The sequence below is a fragment of the Diplotaxodon limnothrissa genome, linkage group LG14 (genome assembly GCF_057381915.1).
Source record: "Diplotaxodon limnothrissa isolate DT_005_m linkage group LG14, D_limnothrissa_male_GT1.1, whole genome shotgun sequence".
In the NCBI taxonomy this organism is placed as follows: Eukaryota; Metazoa; Chordata; class Actinopteri; order Cichliformes; family Cichlidae; genus Diplotaxodon; species Diplotaxodon limnothrissa.
In genome coordinates, this window is record NC_140609.1 from 7,072,671 (window position 1) to 7,092,275 (window position 19,605).

Below are 19,605 nucleotides of genomic sequence, written 5' to 3' on the forward strand. Positions count from 1 at the left end.
TAACTATCAGGAAGTCCACATAATGCAACTAAAAGTCTTCAGCTGATCCAAAATGCTGCAGCCAGGGTTCTGATGAATATCAAAAGAACAGATGACATCTCCTCCCGTGTTTTAAATGCACTTTAGAACAGCACGCAGCAACACTACATATGAGCGAGCGGAGGGAGGCATGGGGTCTTCACAGAGCCCCACTCTCTGCCAGCCGTCAGGGCGGGGGGGCCTGAAGGTGGAATTGGCCATCTGATCGAGGCCTGGGTTGCAGCGGCCCCCTGCCACTGCGGAGCCGGGGACGGTCTGCTTGATTTCCACCTCAGGGAGGAGGGCAACATCTGGGTCTGGGTATGAGTTCCCCCTCCGGGGCAAGAATACCTGGACCTGGGATGTAGAGAATGTTTGGGGAGTGTGATTGTGTGTACAGTGTCCATTTATGTCTGTGTCCACGTTGGGTGAGGGCCGAGTGTTTGTGGTTGTGTGTATGAGGGTGGGAAGGTATGTTTGTGTCTGCCGTACACATCACCACAAACAACACCACAAGCAGAGCACAAGTTTTAAGCCAGCGTGGTGTGATTATAGATGCCGTGCAGGTGGGTCCATCTCACATGCAGCGGCATCGCAGAACACGCCCCGCCACATACCCTCTTCCCCCGACTAAGACCGAGGAGCCACCTCCCCCCCCCCCCCCCCCTCCATGAGCAAGCGAGGGAATAGGCCTGGAGCATCAGCGCCCCAGCCCAGCCACGGGGAAGTGACTACCTGGGCGTTCGCCTGTAGATCTAGCGGCGCTGGTGACGAGGTGGTTCCAGGGACTGCCCACGCTTCCAGCGGCACCCCCATCCCGCTAGCGCACCAGCCTGTGGCTCACCTGAGCCGGTCGTTCCCTCGCGCTGTCCAACAATTACAATAATTATACGGTTGCTGTAACAGATTGTAGATACAATGCAGGTGAGTCCATCTCACCTGCAGCAGCATCCCAGACCAGCCACAATAATAAAGATTTTTCTATTTCATTATAAACTTTGTCCTAATTATGTCATGAGTTTTTACTATTTAAAAAGAAAAAGAAAGCATCACAAAAACACTTAAGGTCATGAAAATTAATTGTATTGCTGCAATACTTAAATATCTGTGGTCTAATCTATTTTTATTCACCAATCTCATTGTAGCAATAATATGCCTTTTTGGTCCAAGTTAATTATTTGAATTTTAAAACTCTTTTAGCCAAATAACTTTGAAGTTGTTACTAAAACTCATCATCCCCATTTACTACTTTTGTTTCATTCTTTAAAAATTTAGAAGCATAAATATCAGTCTTTTGGAAAAATTACATTTTATACAGTATTATTAAGTCTACATATTCCAAGTGAGTTATGTCAGAATGCACTAGAGCAATTTAACTCTATTACATCATAGCATTCTATTTGCAAGAATCCCAGTGTTAATCCACTGTTCTTGGCCAATGATATCCACTCCTCAGCACTATGGGGGCGCTAATGTACATCTACGCTGGTTGCCAACCACCATGAACATTTAAAGAGCAGAAGAAGAAGAAGAGGACACTAAAGAGTTCAGGTGCACGACATGAGGATTTAATGAGACAGCTTTTATCTTACTGCTTTCGTGGAAGATCAGGTGAGAACCATACAAATTCCCTTACACATGATGTTTATATAAATATATTCATCCAATAAAGCAAAGTAATATAGGTTATTATATTACGTTCGGATACACCAAAGCATCTAATTTTTGACAGTTTAGCTAGCCAGCATGCTAGTAGCAAAAGTTTGACATTCTGTTGCTGTTGGTTTGATTAATTTTGGTTTTAGCATCACAAAACTTGTGGTTTTAAAACTAGTGAGATCTGTTTTCAGAAAATATTTTACAAATGAAACAAAAACTGTAGGACAAATATGCTTATTGTTCAACCATACTAAATCATTATTTTAATTTATAACTTTAAGAAATATAAAAGGTTAAGGAAATGTGGATATGAAAATTAACTCATTAAGATTTGCAGTAACCTTAGACCAAATAAAATATACGAAACAGAACTTCCACAGGTAGGGCATGCAGCCTCTGACACACAGTGATACAAGATAGGAGGAACACAGATATTTGGAACCTTTAGGGGAGCTCTCCCCAACATAAATAGATTTTTCGATCTGTTTATTTCTATGTCTACATACATTTTGTAGTATAATGTGTTATTTCTAAAGTCATTAATACCTGATCTTTGCAGGGGATGGCGGCAACAAGGCCACGGAGAGCTAAAATAAATCCCATACAAGATGCTAGGTATTACTGCTCCTTAGGTGAAGACAAGGCAGGATTTGATGTGAGGTATATTGATTCATTTAAAGGTGAGTTGATTCCAAAGAATGCAGTCAGCTTCTCAAAATAGAAATTTTTATGTTTTTTGTAGTTTTTTTGTAGCATACCATGCATGAGAAAATTAATAATCACGAATATAATTATACTTGTTTTATTATTATTATTATTATATTTCTATTTTTTCCTTGTCTTTCCCCAAGGAATTATGAACATGTTACATGTTCCAAAATAAATAATACAATATAATCAAATAAAAAACATATTTAAAAACAAGAAGGATTTTAATTAAATGGTTTATAGTTTATTGCCCAATTTGTTTTTGATGTGTGTCTTTAGGTCGCGGTGTGTTCAGCTGTCGGTCATTTCAAAAGGGAGATTTTCTTTTTGAGTACAGAGGACAAATCATAACTAAAGAGGAACAAGAAAACCGAATGAAACTTTACCATGATGCACTCAAGGTTTTCATATTTGATTTCAAGTTCAATGGAAAACAGTTATGGTATGTAACTGCTTTGATAAAGGATAAAATACATGAGGTTTACAAATTATAATATTCAAATAATATTTTGAATTGAATATTAAAATGTTATTCAGACGTTCTACAACCTAATATACTTAATGACTTTCTTTACAGAGTGTAATTGTTATTGTATACTTTTTGTTTTAGTGTTGATGCTACCAGAGAGGACGGCTCACTTGGCAGACTTGTAAATGACGATAATGTGAATCCAAACAGTAAAATGACAGTTACCAGAGTGGATGGAAGGCCCCATCTCTGTTTGTTTGCAATCAAAGATATTGGTCCAGGAGAAGAAATCACCTATAACTATGGTGATTCCAACTGGCCATGGAGAAGCAAGGTATAATGTAAATAGTACAGTATAAGTATAAATAGTATTAAATGAATAAAGGCTATACTGAAAAGTATGCATACACACACGGGTCCTGTGTAATACTCAACTGGACAGGTCCAGACATTAGGAGGACTGTATTCATCTTGGCTAGACCCAAAGACTGCCATTCATTATTCATGCTTCTTCCTTAGAAATCCAACATGGTGGCATCTCAGGCTGTGGATGAGATTGCAGCCAGTTCCTCTCCTAACGACGCAACAAAGGTAAATTGGAGTTTCAGTGTCAGATTGTTTTAGTTGTAGACTGAGGTGCTAGTTATTAGGCAGTATTGAGGTATGTGGGTCCTTGGTTATCTTGACCAAGTAAGATGCACGCATTAGGAGGACTGAGATTTGAAACAGGAAGTATAAACAACTGAGTTCTACCTACAAGTGCGCCCACACACACGGGTCCTGTGTATTACTCAACTGGACAGGTCCAGACATTAGGAGGACTGTATTCATCTTGGCTAGACCCAAAGACTGCCATTCATTATTCACGCTTCTTCCTTAGAAATCCAACATGGTGCCATCTCAGGCTGTGGATGAGAATGCAGCCAGTTCCTCTCCTAACGACGCAACAAAGGTAAATTGGAGTTTCAGTGTCAGATTGTTTTAGTTGTAGACTGAGGTGCTAGTTATTAGGCAGTATTGAGGTATGTGGGTCCTTGGTTATCTTGACCAAGTAAGATGCACGCATTAGGAGGACTGAGATTTGAAACAGGAAGTATAAACAACTGAGTTCTACCTACAAGTGCGCCCACACACACGGGTCCTGTGTATTACTCAACTGGACAGGTCCAGACATTAGGAGGACTGAGTTTAGAAATGAATTCAGATCAATGAGAGTTACTCTGGCAATTGTGCATACACACACGGGTCCTGTGTATTACTCAACTGGACAGGTCCAGACATTAGGAGGACTGTATTCATCTTGGCTAGACCCAAAGACTGCCATTCATTATTCACGCTTCTTCCTTAGAAATCCAACATGGTGCCATCTCAGGCTGTGGATGAGAATGCAGCCAGTTCCTCTCCTAACGACGCAACAAAGGTAAATTGGAGTTTCAGTGTCAGATTGTTTTAGTTGTAGACTGAGGTGCTAGTTATTAGGCAGTATTGAGGTATGTGGGTCCTTGGTTATCTTGACCAAGTAAGATGCACGCATTAGGAGGACTGAGATTTGAAACAGGAAGTATAAACAACTGAGTTCTACCTACAAGTGCGCCCACACACACGGGTCCTGTGTATTACTCAACTGGACAGGTCCAGACATTAGGAGGACTGAGTTTAGAAATTAATTCAGATCAATGAGAGTTACTCTGGCAATTGTGCATACACACACGGGTCCTGTGTATTACTCAACTGGACAGGTCCAGACATTAGGAGGACTGTATTCATCTTGGCTAGACCCAAAGACTGCCATTCATTATTCACGCTTCTTCCTTAGAAATCCAACATGGTGCCATCTCAGGCTGTGGATGAGAATGCAGCCAGTTCCTCTCCTAACGACGCAACAAAGGTAAATTGGAGTTTCAGTGTCAGATTGTTTTAGTTGTAGACTGAGGTGCTAGTTATTAGGCAGTATTGAGGTATGTGGGTCCTTGGTTATCTTGACCAAGTAAGATGCACGCATTAGGAGGACTGAGATTTGAAACAAGAAGTATGAAACCCCAACCCTAAATCTGGTTTGCATAAAGACGTAGTTCTCGGCTTGGTTGAAATGAACTCTGATGTAGTTAGATCGCATATTTGAATTTCAGCTGATCAAGGAGCAAGAATGAAGCTTACTATAGGAAGGAGCATGTAAATACAACCGAAACAATCGCTAAACTCTCTCCTGTTAATGCTAAGCACATTTATGTAACATTGTTGTGTAAAGGCCATCCGTTATGTCTTGATGGATTCATGACTTCATGATTTAATTATACTTTTTTACACTCCCAGTCAAAACTTTGGACACATCTTCTCATTTCAGAAAGAACAAATTGTAAGTCTAATCTTTTTTGGGTGTTGTGGGTCCACAATGAATTTTCTTTTCATTGTGGTTTTGTAATATATACCATAATATAAAACCTAGAAGAACAAATTGTTTTGAAAATTGATCTATATACAGCAGGTATTTTTCCCTTTAAATTTTGCATTGCAAAAGTTACAAAAATTGATTTAATAGTTTTAGTAACACTTGAACCTGTTTTTTTTTTTTTTTTTCTTCCGTCCTTAACTCCTTTTTAAAGAGGAACCAAAACAACTATTTGGTTGTGATATTTTACATCACAAAAGTATGAATTTTGTTTTTGATTACACTGTTTTTTTTTTGTTTTTTTTTACCAAACAGGACTGCGATCATGATCTAGTCCCTGACGAAATGTCAAGTTTAGAAAAATGTTTTGCATGTGGAGGACCTTTTTCGCCTCTGAAATGGAGTGGTGTGAGATGTGAAGGTAATTATTTAATTATGGAAGGTTGGGTACATTAGAATATCTTAAATATGATCCATAAGGAACACTATAAAAACTAATCCATAAGTAAATATGATATATGTTCATAATGAACCTTTTACATCTGCACTTTTTACATATTTACTTACCATGTCATTATTAAAGCTGCTATACCCAATTTGCAAAAACAAGTTAGCTTAACATATTTTTTTTTCATGTTCATAACAACATTTTAACAAAGCATAGCTATAAATGTTGTTTGGAGATTAAAGAAAAAAAATGAAGTGGTTCTGTTGCATTTGTCTAAAACCATCAGCCAATAACATGGCTCAGTCCAGAAAAACGATAGAACAGTCTTTCCTGACTCCTTAAATTCTACATTAACATGGCTCCACCACACTATGCACTGGCCTGTTTAGCAGCAAAGCACACCAGGGGGTGTGGCCTATGGATAATATCCAATGGGAGGGGGGAGCCTTCTTGACTGTGTTTATGCTTCCATCTAGCCTGTTTTTTTAAATTGGGGAAAGCGGCTTTAACTACCTTTCTTTTATTAACTTAATTTTTCTCTGTCTAGTTTGCTACCAGTCCTGGCACAAAAGATGTTATGTTAGCCACAAGGTGAACCTCACTGAACCTCTTCCAGAGGTAAGTGTTTTTGCAGAATTCTTCTCAGTAAAATATGTAAGGTAAACAAAGTCTTACTTTGTGTTTTTGATTGTTATTAGGTCTTTAGTGAAGATAGTTCAAGTGAGGGGGCTTCATCAGAAGAGGAATATGTGCCAGATTCTATAGCTGACTCAGACAGCTCATGGGACAACAAATCAGAGCCTTTAAATATAAGTTGCAAACAAGTACAGAACTCTGAGATCTCCAGCAGTCAATCTGCTTGCAAAACGAAAAGACCTCGCCTAGAAAGTTTTTTAGAGAGAGTAGGACAAAGAATTTCAGAAGATGCCGAATCAATATCTGAAGATGGAATTGGCACAAGACAGCTCGACGTATCAGGGGTTATTGCCACAGCAGAAAAGTCTGATGCTGAAGGCATTGTTGATGACTCTAATACTACGGCTGAAGATTCCTTAAAAACATCCTCCTCACTAAGAAACAAAACATACTGCTACATTTGTGGAAAACTACAGACAAAGTTTACACGTCATTTAAAAACTCATGAGAAATCACATGCAGATGTTGCTCGAGTTTTAAGTCTTCCCAAGAAGTCCAAAGACCGTTTGAAAATGCTTTCTAAGCTGCGAAACAAAGGAAACCACAGACATAACTCGGAGGTCATCGCAAGTGGGATTGGATCATTAAAAACCAGACGCACATCAAAAAAACCCTACAAAGGAAAAGACTATATTCACTGCATTTATTGCGAGGCATTATATCTTAAAAGAGATCTTTGGAGACATGTTCGTAAATGTTCTTCAAAACCAGTGGAGGCCAATTCAGAGGGGGGACGAAAAAAGGTCTTGTCCCTGGCCTGTATGAGTGAGTCAGCTCTGTGTCAGCAAGTTTCCCCCGGTGTTTGGAAGATATTAGCTGTCATGAAAGATGATGAAATAACTTCTACTGTGCGAAGTGACTTCTCTATTCTTCAGCTTGCTCAATCATTCTTTAACAAACATGGGAAAGATCCCACCAAATTTGACTACATTCGCCAGACACTCCGAGAATGTGGAAGACTTCTGCTCACACTTCGGAAAGAATGCTCAATACACACTTTTGAGGATGCTGTAAGACCTGCAAATTTCAATGTGGTTATCAAAGCTGTTAAGAAGGTGTGTGGGTATGATGAAGAAAAGAACTGCTACTCGACTCCAAGCCTTGCTTTAAAGTTGGGACACTCACTGCAGAAAGTCTGTGATATTATACATTGCAGAGCACTGATGGCAGAAGACAGTGCACTGATAAAGTCAACCCAGAGTTTCAAAACCCTTTATGCTACAAAGTGGTCAGAACTCATCTCCCATACTGCATTAACCACACTAAACGAGCGGCACTTCAACAAGCCTTCCACACTTCCTTTCACAGAAGATGTTCAGCGTCTTCATAGACATCTGGAGAAGACTACAGAACAAGCACTGAAGGACTTGGAAGAGCATAGTTCACCAAAATCATACAGTGAACTTTGTAAAGCTACCATGGCAAATGTAATACTATTTAACAGGAGAAGAGGGGGGAGAAATTTCAAAGATGACACTGAATGGCTTCCAGGAGAGAGACACTAGTACCCTGCACAAGGATGTTGCAATTGGACTGACAAAATTTGAACTTTACCTTTGTCAACACTTCAGTCGTGTAGAATTGAGGGGTAAACGAGGACGCAAGGTTGCAGTGCTACTTTCACCAGACATGGTGAATGCCATAACACGGCTGACAGAGAAAAGACAAGACTGTGGTGTTCTGGCAGAAAACATATTCCTGTTTGCCAGACCTCATTGTCTGACTCCCTACAGAGGACAGGACTGTTTGAGGATTTATGCGACTGAATGTGGGGCTGAAAACCCTGAACACCTACGTTCAACGCAGTTGCGCAAACATGTCGCAACTTTGTCTCAGATCTTAAACCTCAAGAATCACGAGTTAGACCAAGTTGCCAACTTCCTAGGTCATGATATTCGTGTTCATCGCGAATATTATAGACTTCCAGAGGCTACTACCCAGCTTGCCAAAATATCCAAACTACTGATTGCCATGGAGAAAGGGTCTCTCAAAAGCCTTCAAGGCAAAACACTTGAAGAGATTGAAATCGAAGGTAAAGTGGTGTTAAGGTTAAGAATTATACACGTTTCCTGCACTATAACCTTATAATTCATTAAGACAATCTTTTATTTTGTTAGATAACCTACAGTTGACAGATTCAAGTGAAGAAAGTGAGGTCGGAGCGGAGCGTGAGGAGGTCGGAGCGGAGCGTGAGGAGGTCGGAGCGGAGCGTGAGGAGGTCGGAGCGGAGCGTGAGGAGGTCGGAGCGGAGCGTGAGGAGGTCGGAGCGGAGCGTGAGGAGGTCGGAGCGGAGCGTGAGGAGGTCGGAGCGGAGCGTGAGGAGGTCGGAGCGGAGCGTGAGGTCAATGAAGGAAATCTTGTATATCCACAGATTGGTAAGTACAATGTGATTAGTCTCAACTTTGTTCAATTTATGAAATCACATGACTAATAGACTTTATTACAGATTCTAGAATGATGAAGAAAGTTGTCAAGGAACCTCCAGGTATGTGTTTGTCATCATTTATTGAAGCTTTTACCTTTGTAACTACTTCCTAGACACTTTTGTTATCTTTGCTATCTTTATGTAAAAAAAAAAAAGATAATTCATTACTATCATTTTTCCAGTGATTGTTACCTTTGTCCAAATGGTAATTTAAAGAAAGTCAAGGATCTTTCTAAAGACCAGCTCAACAGAATAGAAAGGTCAGTTTTGGAGGATGGTCAGGTAGGAAATGCTAGTTTGAACAGGTGATTTTGAGCTGTGATTTAAAGTTCTAGAGAGAATCTAATGAGCAGAGGAAGTTCCAGAGGGTGCAATTAGCAGTGGCAAAGGATTGTACCCTCAGATTTATGATTTTGATGATGGGGGTAAGGAGGTTAGTGTTAGCAGTGTTGTGGGAGAGTGACAGTAAAGACAATCCCTCAGGGTGGCGGGGGCAAGGTTGTTGAAGGCTTAAAAGTTGATTAGGAGTTTGCACTCAATACTATAGTCAGTGTGCAGCCAGTAATGTTCTTTTTAGGATGTGGTGATATAGTCTCTAGAGTGAGTGCAGTAGAGTAAGGGGGCAGCAGAGTTCTTAATAGATTGCAGTTCTTGGAGGTGAGTTTGGGGAAAGCAAAGATGCTGGGATTCTTTTTGAGGGTGGAGAGAATGGATAGGATTAGGAAGAACAATATCATTGGGACTGCACATGTTGGAAAAAATGTCTACATTGTTCTACATTGGCCAGGTTGAGGTTGTGTTGGGCATGTGCAAACAAGGGACAGTGAGGAAGGTTTGTTGAAGGATGTTAGAAAGGAAGCTGCCCTGCAGGAGACAGAAGGAGATGAGATTAATCAAGAGAGATGAAAATAGTTGGTGTGTGGAGGGCTGATCTACTACTCTTTATTTACCTGGTTTGCGCTTCTGAAGTATTCCCTCTACGCTCTCATCCTCTTTCTACAGTAAATCAGTGGTGAGTGGAAAGTTGACCAGTCACCGGAGTAGTGATGGGTCGTTCGCGAACGAAATGGCTCTTAGAGCTGGTTCTTTGAAGTGAACGATGCGAGCCGGCTCCTTATTGGGAGCCGTGGATTTTTTTTTTTTACTTTCTCTTGCCCTCTCTCTCACTTTTTTCGCTGCACGTCAGCCTTGTGTTTGCGCTGAGTAGAGACGGGAGGGGCGCAAACAGAGCCTTGCGTTTGCACCCCTCCCGCCTCTGAGCAGAGGGAGGAGCTAGGGGCGGTAGTTACACTCGCAACAGCAGTAGCACACGAAAAGAGCAGCAGGGAGAGAGAGAGAAAGAGAGCCGGGAGCAACAACAAGAGACAATGTCGTCACATTAGAAAGGTGGAGTAAAGAAAATGAGTGACACCAAGAAAAGAAGCAAAATCTAGAACCATTTAAATTTTACTGACAATACATAGGCAGAGTGTAGAGTCTGCAAGAAAAGGATATCATATAGAGCCGGTGCACGGGCACCTGAAAACTGTCCACTCATCAGTGCGATGGGAAGATAAAACACAGTGAATTAAGTGTGATATAAGTGAAGCTGCCAGTGTGTCTACCCACTGAGCTGAGCACTGGGCACTTGGTATTTTTAAATTTAAAGTTTAAATTTTAAAAGTTAAATTGTAAATGGTAGGTTTTTGTATTTTATAATTTATTTTTTAAATTTTATGTGGAGTGAATAAATAAAAGCAGATTTATATAATGAACATATATACATAGAAAACACGTTTTTAAACATTAGTAATTCATTTTGTGCATAATTTTATATTGTTGTTAATAATAAATGAATGAAAGCAACAAAATAACCTGAAGAGCCGGTTCGGGAGCCGAAAGAGCTGGCTCTTTTTAGTGAGCCGAGCCGAGAGAGCCGGATCTCTAAAAAGAGCCGGAAATCCCATCACTACACCGGAGTCTTGTTTGGAGAAAAATTCAGCCTTGTATCTTTTAATATCAGCTGTAATAGCTCTAGCCATATTCCACATTCACATGTGTCACCTTAAACTAAAAGTCATAGTTGCGACTCTGGATTTATCTTAGAAACCATATTCAAGATTTCAAGGTCCATTAGTTGCTTGACCACATTCAGGAGCATTTGACATTACATTATAAGAGATTTAATACAACAAATATATGCTTACTGTTTTGTTTTTCAGCACAAAGTAAAAATGGAGCGGGTAAGGTCATTGAACCCAACAGAATACTAAACAAGGAGATGAAGCCAAGCAGTAAGAAGAAAACAAATGAACAATCTGGTAAATGGTGACATGCATACAAAAGTCACTTAAGCACAAATGTAAACTTCATGCATTTTTGAACCCAGTTATCCACACCACCCAAGCCAGTATGGTGACTATGCTCATCTTTCTGCCAGGGACCGTACCATAATTCTACAACTTGGTTAGACAATTATATTAACCTACTTGGTAAGGTAAAACATAAATCACATTCAATGTGGAACAATACCTTGTATTAAGTAATGGGATAAATGTTTAAATTACTTTCCCTATGCCTGTTTTAATCTGTAATACATTTAAATACTTATCATTTTCAAAACAGCAATGCACCAAAACAATTAATAAACAAAGCAATGAGAACATATTATGATTTGGGTTTTTAATTTTGAGGATTCCTCAACCATTGGGCTTCTACATTATCTCCATACTCTGAACATCATCTTATTCCCATAGGCAGAATCTGGATAATATTGGAAAATTTGGGCTGGTTTGGCTAATTGTGGGCTGTAACCTGAACGTCTTGAAGAAAATTATGTTCACTGAAAAAACCTGAAGGCCCACCTCATGGTCAGGCAGGGTCCACCCTTGTTTTTAAATAAACATTTGAGTCAGACAGTTATATATGAAATGTTTGAGTATATGTTATACATTTCAAATTATTACAATATCATGCTATACATGTTTTTTGTTGTATAACGGTGTGTGGAATAAAATGCTCTCCATCCATAGTGATTTGCCATAGCTATTTATTGGAATTCTGACTTAATGTGGGCTACCTTTCAGAATTTTACATTTAAATAAATGTATTCATCCATTGTAATAAGTATTTAAACAGTCAGCATTACAGGATTTATACCAAAGAAACACTGTTACAACAAATTCACCTTAAAGGGGACATATTATGCAAAACCCACTTTTTTTTGTTGCTTTTGTATGTATATTTGGTTATGAATTGCCTCCCGACTCCTTAAGTGTAGGTTTTCAACAACTAAAAAAGGAGCTCTTTTAGGTCCCAGGTAGTGTATTTTGCACAATCCAGCATAATCACAGCCTCAGCACCTGTCCTCGTGGACAATGCAAAGGCCGTCTTTGGGCTGTGTAGACTAAACACTAACTGTTCTTAGCAGGGCTGTAAAACTAGTGTGTGCAGAACTCAATTCTTCGGCTTATTTGAAGGAAGCCGATTATCGCCATTATATTTTTGCATCCTACAACCATGTCAACTCACACAATTGAGCATAATACGTCCCCTTTAATTTAAAAATTGTTTAAAAAGTAGTTTGTTTACATTTATTTTTTTCTGCTTCTAGCTTCTCTGGAAAATGCAAGGAGGGTCAAAAAGCATCCTTGGTCTCCCACGGAGGTTGCTGCGATAATGAAGTATTTTGGCGAACATATCAAAAAAGGAAAACTGGCCACTATTATCGAATGCCAGCAATGCAAAACTGCAGAAGATCCTGCTCTGGCTGGTCGTTCTATTCAAAACATCAGAGATTTTGTGAGGAATCGGGGCGTGTCGTTGAAGAAAAAAGAAAATCCTATGTAGAGGAGTCTACATAACTCCAAAGTACTTCTTGGAGGAGTTACAAAAGATATTTTGTATGTTTTGGTTTCTCATTTATTTATTTTAGAATTTTACTATTAGAAGATTGGTAAATTCATTTTGTTGACACTGTTTTAGTGCATCTGATCTAAGAGGACATATAATTTTATATTGCCAGTTATTTTCATTTCTGTTAACAAAACAATCCTGTTTTTGTAAAATGCACTCAATTTGTTCCTTTTATTCACCTGTTGCCCTTTTAATACACACAAAATACATGTTTGTGTATGTGTATGGCCTTTGTCCTGTTAATAAAGTTAGCCCTGACAATTACTGTTCATGTCAGGGGGAGGAGCCAAGTTACCTAATTAGTGTTGTCCTCTTATTACACCATGTTGTCAGGTTATTATATTTTGAGTTCTGGTGTGTTTTTCACAATTTTGAAGTGAGATTTGTGTTGTACAACTCAAATGGGATTTTTAAAGATGCACTTCATCTATCTAGCACAAGCGGAAAGGGGGGTCCGTTTAGTGTTGCAAAAATCTTGTTTGAAAAAATTGTCCTTCCAATTCACCTTTACCAGTATGTGTGTGTGTGTGTGTGTATTAATGTGTTTGTTTAAGTGGATCTGATATGACTGAAGGGCACTGACAGTGTTTACCAGCCTCATTTTTCCGCCTTATGTCTTTCCTTACTTTGCTTTTGCCTCTGATTGACCCACACTGAAAAATATTTGTATTTTTTTGTACTTCTGTTTAATGTATTTGTATTGTTAAAACCTTTACTGTATGCTGTTTCTTTTCCTTAGTCAAAATATGTGTATTTTGTGCTGTATTTTAATCTGTGTTTCTTGACTCTAAACCTGTCTTACACTCTGTGTGCCTTCTAACTTTTGTTTGTCCCTTATTCTACCTCTTTCCCGTACCCCTCTATCTCTGCAGGACTTGGTCACCTCTGCTTTTCTGAGGAAAAAATGGAGCAAGCCACTTATCAAAGCCACAATTCGTCAGAGAAGTACACACACGCACGCACGCACACACACACACACACACACACACACACACACACACACACACACATCTTTGCTTTTGAAAAAGTGAAATTTTGGGAATGGTCTCATCTTTCTCTGACATCTTGGCAAAAGATAAGCAGGCACCGCATCACCCTGGCAATGCAGTACATCTTATATGACCACCATAAAGCATCGGCCTGGAAGGACATCATGAGTTCAGGTTTGCCATCAAAAGTGTGTTCAAGCTGAAAAGGATTCCTAACCTTTGGGAGCCAAACAATACATTTCAATAATGTCTAATACTACATAACTGCAAATGTCTCTAAGAGTTCTTGAAGCAGTTACAACAGTGTTTCCCAGATGCTAACAGGCTAAATTTAATTTAATTAAACAGGATTTCATGCATTATTCTTTTAAAATCTTATGTCTTTGTGCAAAAGTTTTAGCACATTCCTATTTGCCCACTCTCACAAGTCTAAAGACTGGTTAGTGACCACCTGGTAACCCCAGTTACAAGGAAAAAAAGTGTATTCCCTGACTAATTGAGAGGTTGCGGAGGTTACACTTAGTTGCTGTGAAGTCAGGTAATAAAGCCTCCGTCAAGCAGTTTCAGAGACAGGTCAAAAACCAACAATTGCTTTGGTAAAATGTATATTCCCAGGCCAGGTGGCAAGTTGTTGTGGGAGGTTGTTGCTGTTGCTAGGTGTAATTGGTCACAAAGAGGTATATGGTGCTACAACAGACAGCTCCTTGAATTTGCTTTGTTAGTACATTGCCACTGTCACCCATAGTTTCTAAGGAAGATGCCAAGTTGTCTGCAAACACTGCACAATTATTCTAGTTAGTGGTAGTGAAACCTTGATAAGTGTGACACAAACCAGAAAAAGAAACCATCAACCTTCAGAGTAACCAACATGTCCTTCTGGACACATGTGGGTTTCAGCAGTGAGCGCAACTTTTACTTTAAAAGTGAATGTTTGACAGTCTTTGTTTCTTTCAACGTTCGCTCCAGCTCAATGGTTAATAAGTGAGTGTGTTTGCATAAAGATTGCTGTTTTCCACACAAACAATGGGCTACAGTAGCTATCTGCTTGCGATCAAAGCAATTCACGGTGGTTTCTGGTGCAGCATCCTGTTTATGACCAATTTACACAGTGAGATCCAACAACCACTCACTATCTGGTCGAGGAATACACTTTTCCCTAGTGACTGGACGTTGCTAAGGGGTTGCTGTCTGGTTTCTAGGCCTGACTGAGGACTGAAACACCTTTTCAGTGCATCTTGGATGCATAGTGTTAACAAAAGATGGCAGAAGATGATAAGTGCACAGAAATGATCGCTTGTACACAATCACAAGAAGTTGTTCAAACTGGCTGCTAATAAGTAATTACTCATTACTTACAACTAGAGATGGCACGATACCACTTTTTTATGTCCGATACCGATACCGATATCATAAATTTGGATATCTGTCGATACCGATATGAATCCGATATAGTGTGTTTTAATCAATAAAACTGTTTTTTTAAAAATATCTTGCTGCATTTTGTATAAGTTCATACTCAAGTTTAAAACAACAACTACACTAAAGCTATTCTGTTATACCTATATGCAAAAAAAAAAATATTTATAGTTCAGCAATACTGATCAATCTAATAAACTTAAACCTACACCATCCTCCCAATTCTGGTATTTTAAAGAGTACTTAGCGTAAATATTAAGCAACCTAACTAATAGGGTTCCAACTCCCAGCAACAACAAAAATAAATAAATAAAAAATAGGGAACCACCCCTCACGCTCCACCTCATGATGCTTAATCAACGTAATCAACCTTAATTTGATGCAGTGTGAAAAAAAAATGCACAGAAATCAATTATTTTTCAAGAAATATTAAATAGATTCAACATCTTTCTTCAACAAAATTGCAGACTGTACAGATGGTACCTTCCCAAAGGAAAAAGTACTATAGCTTACTAGGGTATATATATTAGACTTAATAGTCACTATATACAGTAATGGACTTCTATTCATTTTACATCAAATTAAAACTTTCGGTGTAAGATTCGGATAATTATTTATTAAAAGCTAGACATTTTAAATGAGAATAAGAAAGAAAAGTATGTCTTTGTGCCCCCTTTTCCCTGTTAATGCCCTATCGGCCCCCCTGGCTAAACTTTGCTAGATCCGCCCCTGCACAGTTACCAGCGTCAGCTACGTAGAAAAAGATCCTCGAGTAGAAAGTAATAATAAATAAATTCTAACAACAGCTGATCAAGCTTAAACGTGCTGCTGTTGTTTAGCCGCTGGTTTCCTCTTTCTGGTGCAAAGTGGGCCAAAAACAAACCAGAGAGATGGACTCGCACAGAAAAGCCGATCAGCTGATCATTAAGCAGTTTCATGATTGAAGTAGCAGCAAGAAGAGGCAGTCGCTCCATATATCGCTTGTTAAGCTTAACGCAGGAATGCTTTACAAACATTCAGAGATGGACTTACACACTTGCTTTACTTCTCTCGGGGATAACTTTGTCGGAGATGAAATGCCGGGTTGCTAGCGAAGCTCCACATGCTATCCAGACCACCGACAGGTCCCGCATGCCACAGCCGCTCTATCACGTGATGCATACTGCTCCGACGTGCTAACGTTCTGAGGTGAGTTACGGCGTGTTGCAAGTTTTGTGAGGTGCTTTCGTGATATTTAATGGATCGGATTACATTTTTTATTTTTCTCCGATATCCGATCCAGTAATTTAGGTCAGTATCGGACCGATACCGATACGTAATATCGGATCGGTCCATCTCTACTTACAACAATTACTAATTACTAAGAATTACACCCAAGATCATCTTCTTTTCTTACCCTCTTTCAGTACAACTGCTATTTTTGATCACGCCATAGAAATCAAGTCAAATACAGAAACAGAGTGATGTTAAAGTCAGTGTTAATTTTGAGTAATGAACAGTTTTCACTATTGACATTTTACTCAAATGCAATAAACATGAAGTGTGTAGAGTGTACAAAGGCTACAATTTCTCCTTTAGTCTGGTCAGCAGAAAGACATGATGCTGATGCAAATGAATCCCTTGATGACTTTGATTCTGCAGTTACATTAACAGTATGATGGACATTTCATGTATACTCTATGCGTGTACTTTGACCTTTTTAGTACTGTTTGTTTTCATACAGTTTGCAGTATGTCAACTGTGTTGTCATTTGTTGTGTTTTGGAAAATACAACTAAACATCATGCTGTGAGCACTGTTTTGTCCCTGTTTTTGATGTAGTTTCTAATGAATGCTCCATAGGCCTGGTGGTTTTATTTACTTTTTCCCCAACTGTTTGTATGATCTGAAAAGATTGTACTGTTTTGAAGATCAGTCATAATTTCCCAGACGAGTAAGAAGTTTTGTGAAATTAGTTTGGAAACTGGGCTTGTTTTTACTTCTCTGAGAAAAAGTTTCAAAGGTCACTGGTATCAGTCCTAATTTACTTCCATTAACTTATCCAGTGGGATCATCTAGTGAGCTGTTTGGGCATTTCTTTCTTGACTGATCTCATTGCGTTACAAATAAAGAAAGATCTGCTGAAACAAACCTGGAAAAAATATTTATGTCTTTTGAGACAAAGTAGCTCAAACACAGCATCACATATCAAATCAAGTCCATGCTGATTTGCAAAGTTATCCAACAATGTTCCACGTTTTAGGCAATCTTCAATTTGCAATATTTATTTGTGATACCATTTTGCAACACAACTGCTTGTCCTTCCTTCCACAAACCTCTTCTGAGGTCTTCTGCTTCTTTTCCTTCCTGACAGATCCAAATTCAACATCTTTTGCCTGGTATATCCACTATTCTACCACTGCACATGTCCAAACCATCTCAGCCACCCTCAGCTTGGCCTCCTGTCTTTTTGTCAGTGCCACTGTCTCCAAAACATACGTCATAGCATGTCTCACTACCATCTTGCAAACCTTCCATTTCCCATTTACTGCTATCATTCTGTCACAAATCATCTCTGACACTTCTATGACACACCTCTCCACATCTCCATCCTCCCTGCACTCTCTTTGTCACCTCTTTTGTGCACTGTTCATTGTCTTGGATAGTTGAACCCAGATATTCAAACTCATCTCCCTTCACCACCTCTGCTGCCTGCATCCCTGTTAGACCTGTACCTGCTCATTCACAAACATGTATTCTGTCTAGCTTCTACTGAATTTCATTCCTCTTCTCTCCAGAGAAAACCTCCACCTCCTGCCTGACCTCAACTGTCAGCCTGTCGATCATCACTGCAAACAAGAAGCTGCTCAAAACTGATCTCTGGTGTAATCCCACTCCACTCTAAACCCATCCTTCACTGCACACCTCAATACTGTCTCGCTGCCCTCATACATGTCCTGCACCTCCCTCACATCTATGCTTGTCCTGACTTGTCCTGACCCTATCACATGCTTTCTCTGATCCACAAAGACAAAGTGAAGATCCTTCTGACCTTCTCTATACTTCTCCATCAACATCATTTTTAGTGTTCTTTCTCACTGATTGTCACCTTCTTCGTAACCCTGCTTCAACAACTCTTTTCCAGACCTTCATGATATGGCCTCCTCTTCTTGAAGTAAGTGTTGACCACAGTTATTTTCACCATTTTCATAAAATCCACTGCCATCAGTCTTTGTACATTTCTCCCCTTGACACCTGCCCAACACTGTTCCCTGTCTCTGTTCCTTTCCCCTATGCTTACTTAATTCTGCTCTAATCAACAATCTCTCCTGGGGACACTGTCTGTAATTTCATTAAACTTACTCGTTTTTTTTCTAATTGACATCAAACCCTTATGGCAAACACACTGACAACATTCAACGTCACGCTTTTTGATTTCCAGCTTCAAACACATGATTCTGTCTCATGCTCCTCTACACAGTATTCTCATACTTGTTTTCCTATCTACACCATAGTAGAACAGCTTAAATCCAGCTCAAATGCTTCTGGCCTTGCTTTCCTTCTACCTACATACTTTCCTGGTCTCCATCATATTAGCCACCTCTCTCCCTTTAAATGTAAGAAGTACAACTGGTAAAGTCCGCACTCTCACCTCCATACTTCTGCTTTTCCTTCTCTTTCACTCCCTCCTAACACACCTTCCCTTTTCTTCTTCCTTTGTCTTCAGTCAGCAGTAGCATAGTCTCTAGCGACTACCTGTTAGGCAATAGCACCTGTGGCAGGGATTGTTAACTCAGGCCCTGATTGATTCAGTATAGAATCTAACATAACCCTGACCATTTATCTAGTTCTGGTGTAATAACAGTCGAGCTCTCTTCCTATCTCCTAGCTTTAAAATGCAGCACTTATTTTCCATATATATGCTTGTGAATGAGAAAAGTTATTTGGAGGGTATGTCATCCTAACGTGCATGTTGGTACAATGTATACCCTAAAACCCTCCTGTGACATAGAATAATAATAATAATTCATATCAGCTTCAATAGTCTAAAAGTCCCAAACAAATCTATCATATACTGTGCATTCAAGCTGTTTGTGAAAATTCACTGTAATGAATCAGCAAAAGTCACAAGTCTGCTGCCATCTGCACACACAGAATTTCACAGTGACTACTTACTACTTCCCTGATGAAAAGAGATAAGTTGCATTAAAAAATAAAAGACAATTATATAATTAAATTATTATTAACAATTATCCTAATCTGAAAGTTTTGGGAATTCAGGCAGTGTGTGATTCTTTGGAAACGTTGTCTCCCACAGAATGACAAGTGCAACCGCCTTGCAATCCAAAGCGGTCACCCAGAAGTTGAGAGTGTTGCACGCTCATCCACTTGGTGACCAGTCAGTTGCCACAACTACTTGCAATTAGTTGTCAAATGCAATCAAATTCAATGCAATGCAAGCAACTGCTGACTTTCTCAGTTGTCATCGTGTTTTTCCTAAAGTGTGACTAAGCCG

General features: G+C 39.4%; 2 protein-coding genes across 2 annotated transcripts; both read left to right on the top strand.

The window, feature by feature from the left end:
* Positions 1–1,215: 1,215 nt before the first annotated feature.
* Positions 1,216–5,004, top strand: LOC146618299 (histone-lysine N-methyltransferase Set8-like). Its single transcript, XM_085371490.1, has 9 exons — positions 1,216–1,629; positions 2,237–2,357; positions 2,665–2,827; positions 2,996–3,188; positions 3,374–3,445; positions 3,735–3,806; positions 4,203–4,274; positions 4,671–4,742; positions 4,984–5,004. The coding sequence occupies exons 2-9, from the start codon at positions 2,240–2,242 to the stop codon at positions 5,002–5,004; spliced, it is 783 nt and encodes a 260-aa protein (XP_085227616.1). The 5' UTR covers positions 1,216–1,629; positions 2,237–2,239.
* Positions 5,005–7,795: 2,791 nt separating this feature from the next.
* Positions 7,796–12,671, top strand: LOC146618300 (uncharacterized). The gene is made up of 6 exons (XM_085371356.1): positions 7,796–8,419; positions 8,505–8,542; positions 8,606–8,762; positions 8,822–8,872; positions 11,014–11,112; positions 12,405–12,671. The coding sequence occupies exons 1-6, from the start codon at positions 7,858–7,860 to the stop codon at positions 12,638–12,640; spliced, it is 1,143 nt and encodes a 380-aa protein (XP_085227482.1). The 5' UTR covers positions 7,796–7,857; the 3' UTR covers positions 12,641–12,671.
* The last annotated feature ends 6,934 nt before the right edge of the window (positions 12,672–19,605 follow it).

Bases quoted from the DNA above. Each gene is read 5' to 3' on its own strand.
- LOC146618300 (XM_085371356.1), top strand. From the start codon at position 7,858: ATGACACTGAATGGCTTCCAGGAGAGAGACACTAGTACCCTGCACAAG. The intron at 8,543-8,605 runs GTCGGAGCGGAG...GAGCGTGAGGAG, and splicing joins ATTCAAGTGAAGAAAGTGAG to GTCGGAGCGGAGCGTGAGGA. The intron at 8,873-11,013 runs GTATGTGTTTGT...TTTGTTTTTCAG, and splicing joins AGTTGTCAAGGAACCTCCAG to CACAAAGTAAAAATGGAGCG.
- LOC146618299 (XM_085371490.1), top strand. From the start codon at position 2,240: ATGGCGGCAACAAGGCCACGGAGAGCTAAAATAAATCCCATACAAGAT. The intron at 3,446-3,734 runs GTAAATTGGAGT...CTTCTTCCTTAG, and splicing joins CTCCTAACGACGCAACAAAG to AAATCCAACATGGTGCCATC. The intron at 3,807-4,202 runs GTAAATTGGAGT...CTTCTTCCTTAG, and splicing joins CTCCTAACGACGCAACAAAG to AAATCCAACATGGTGCCATC.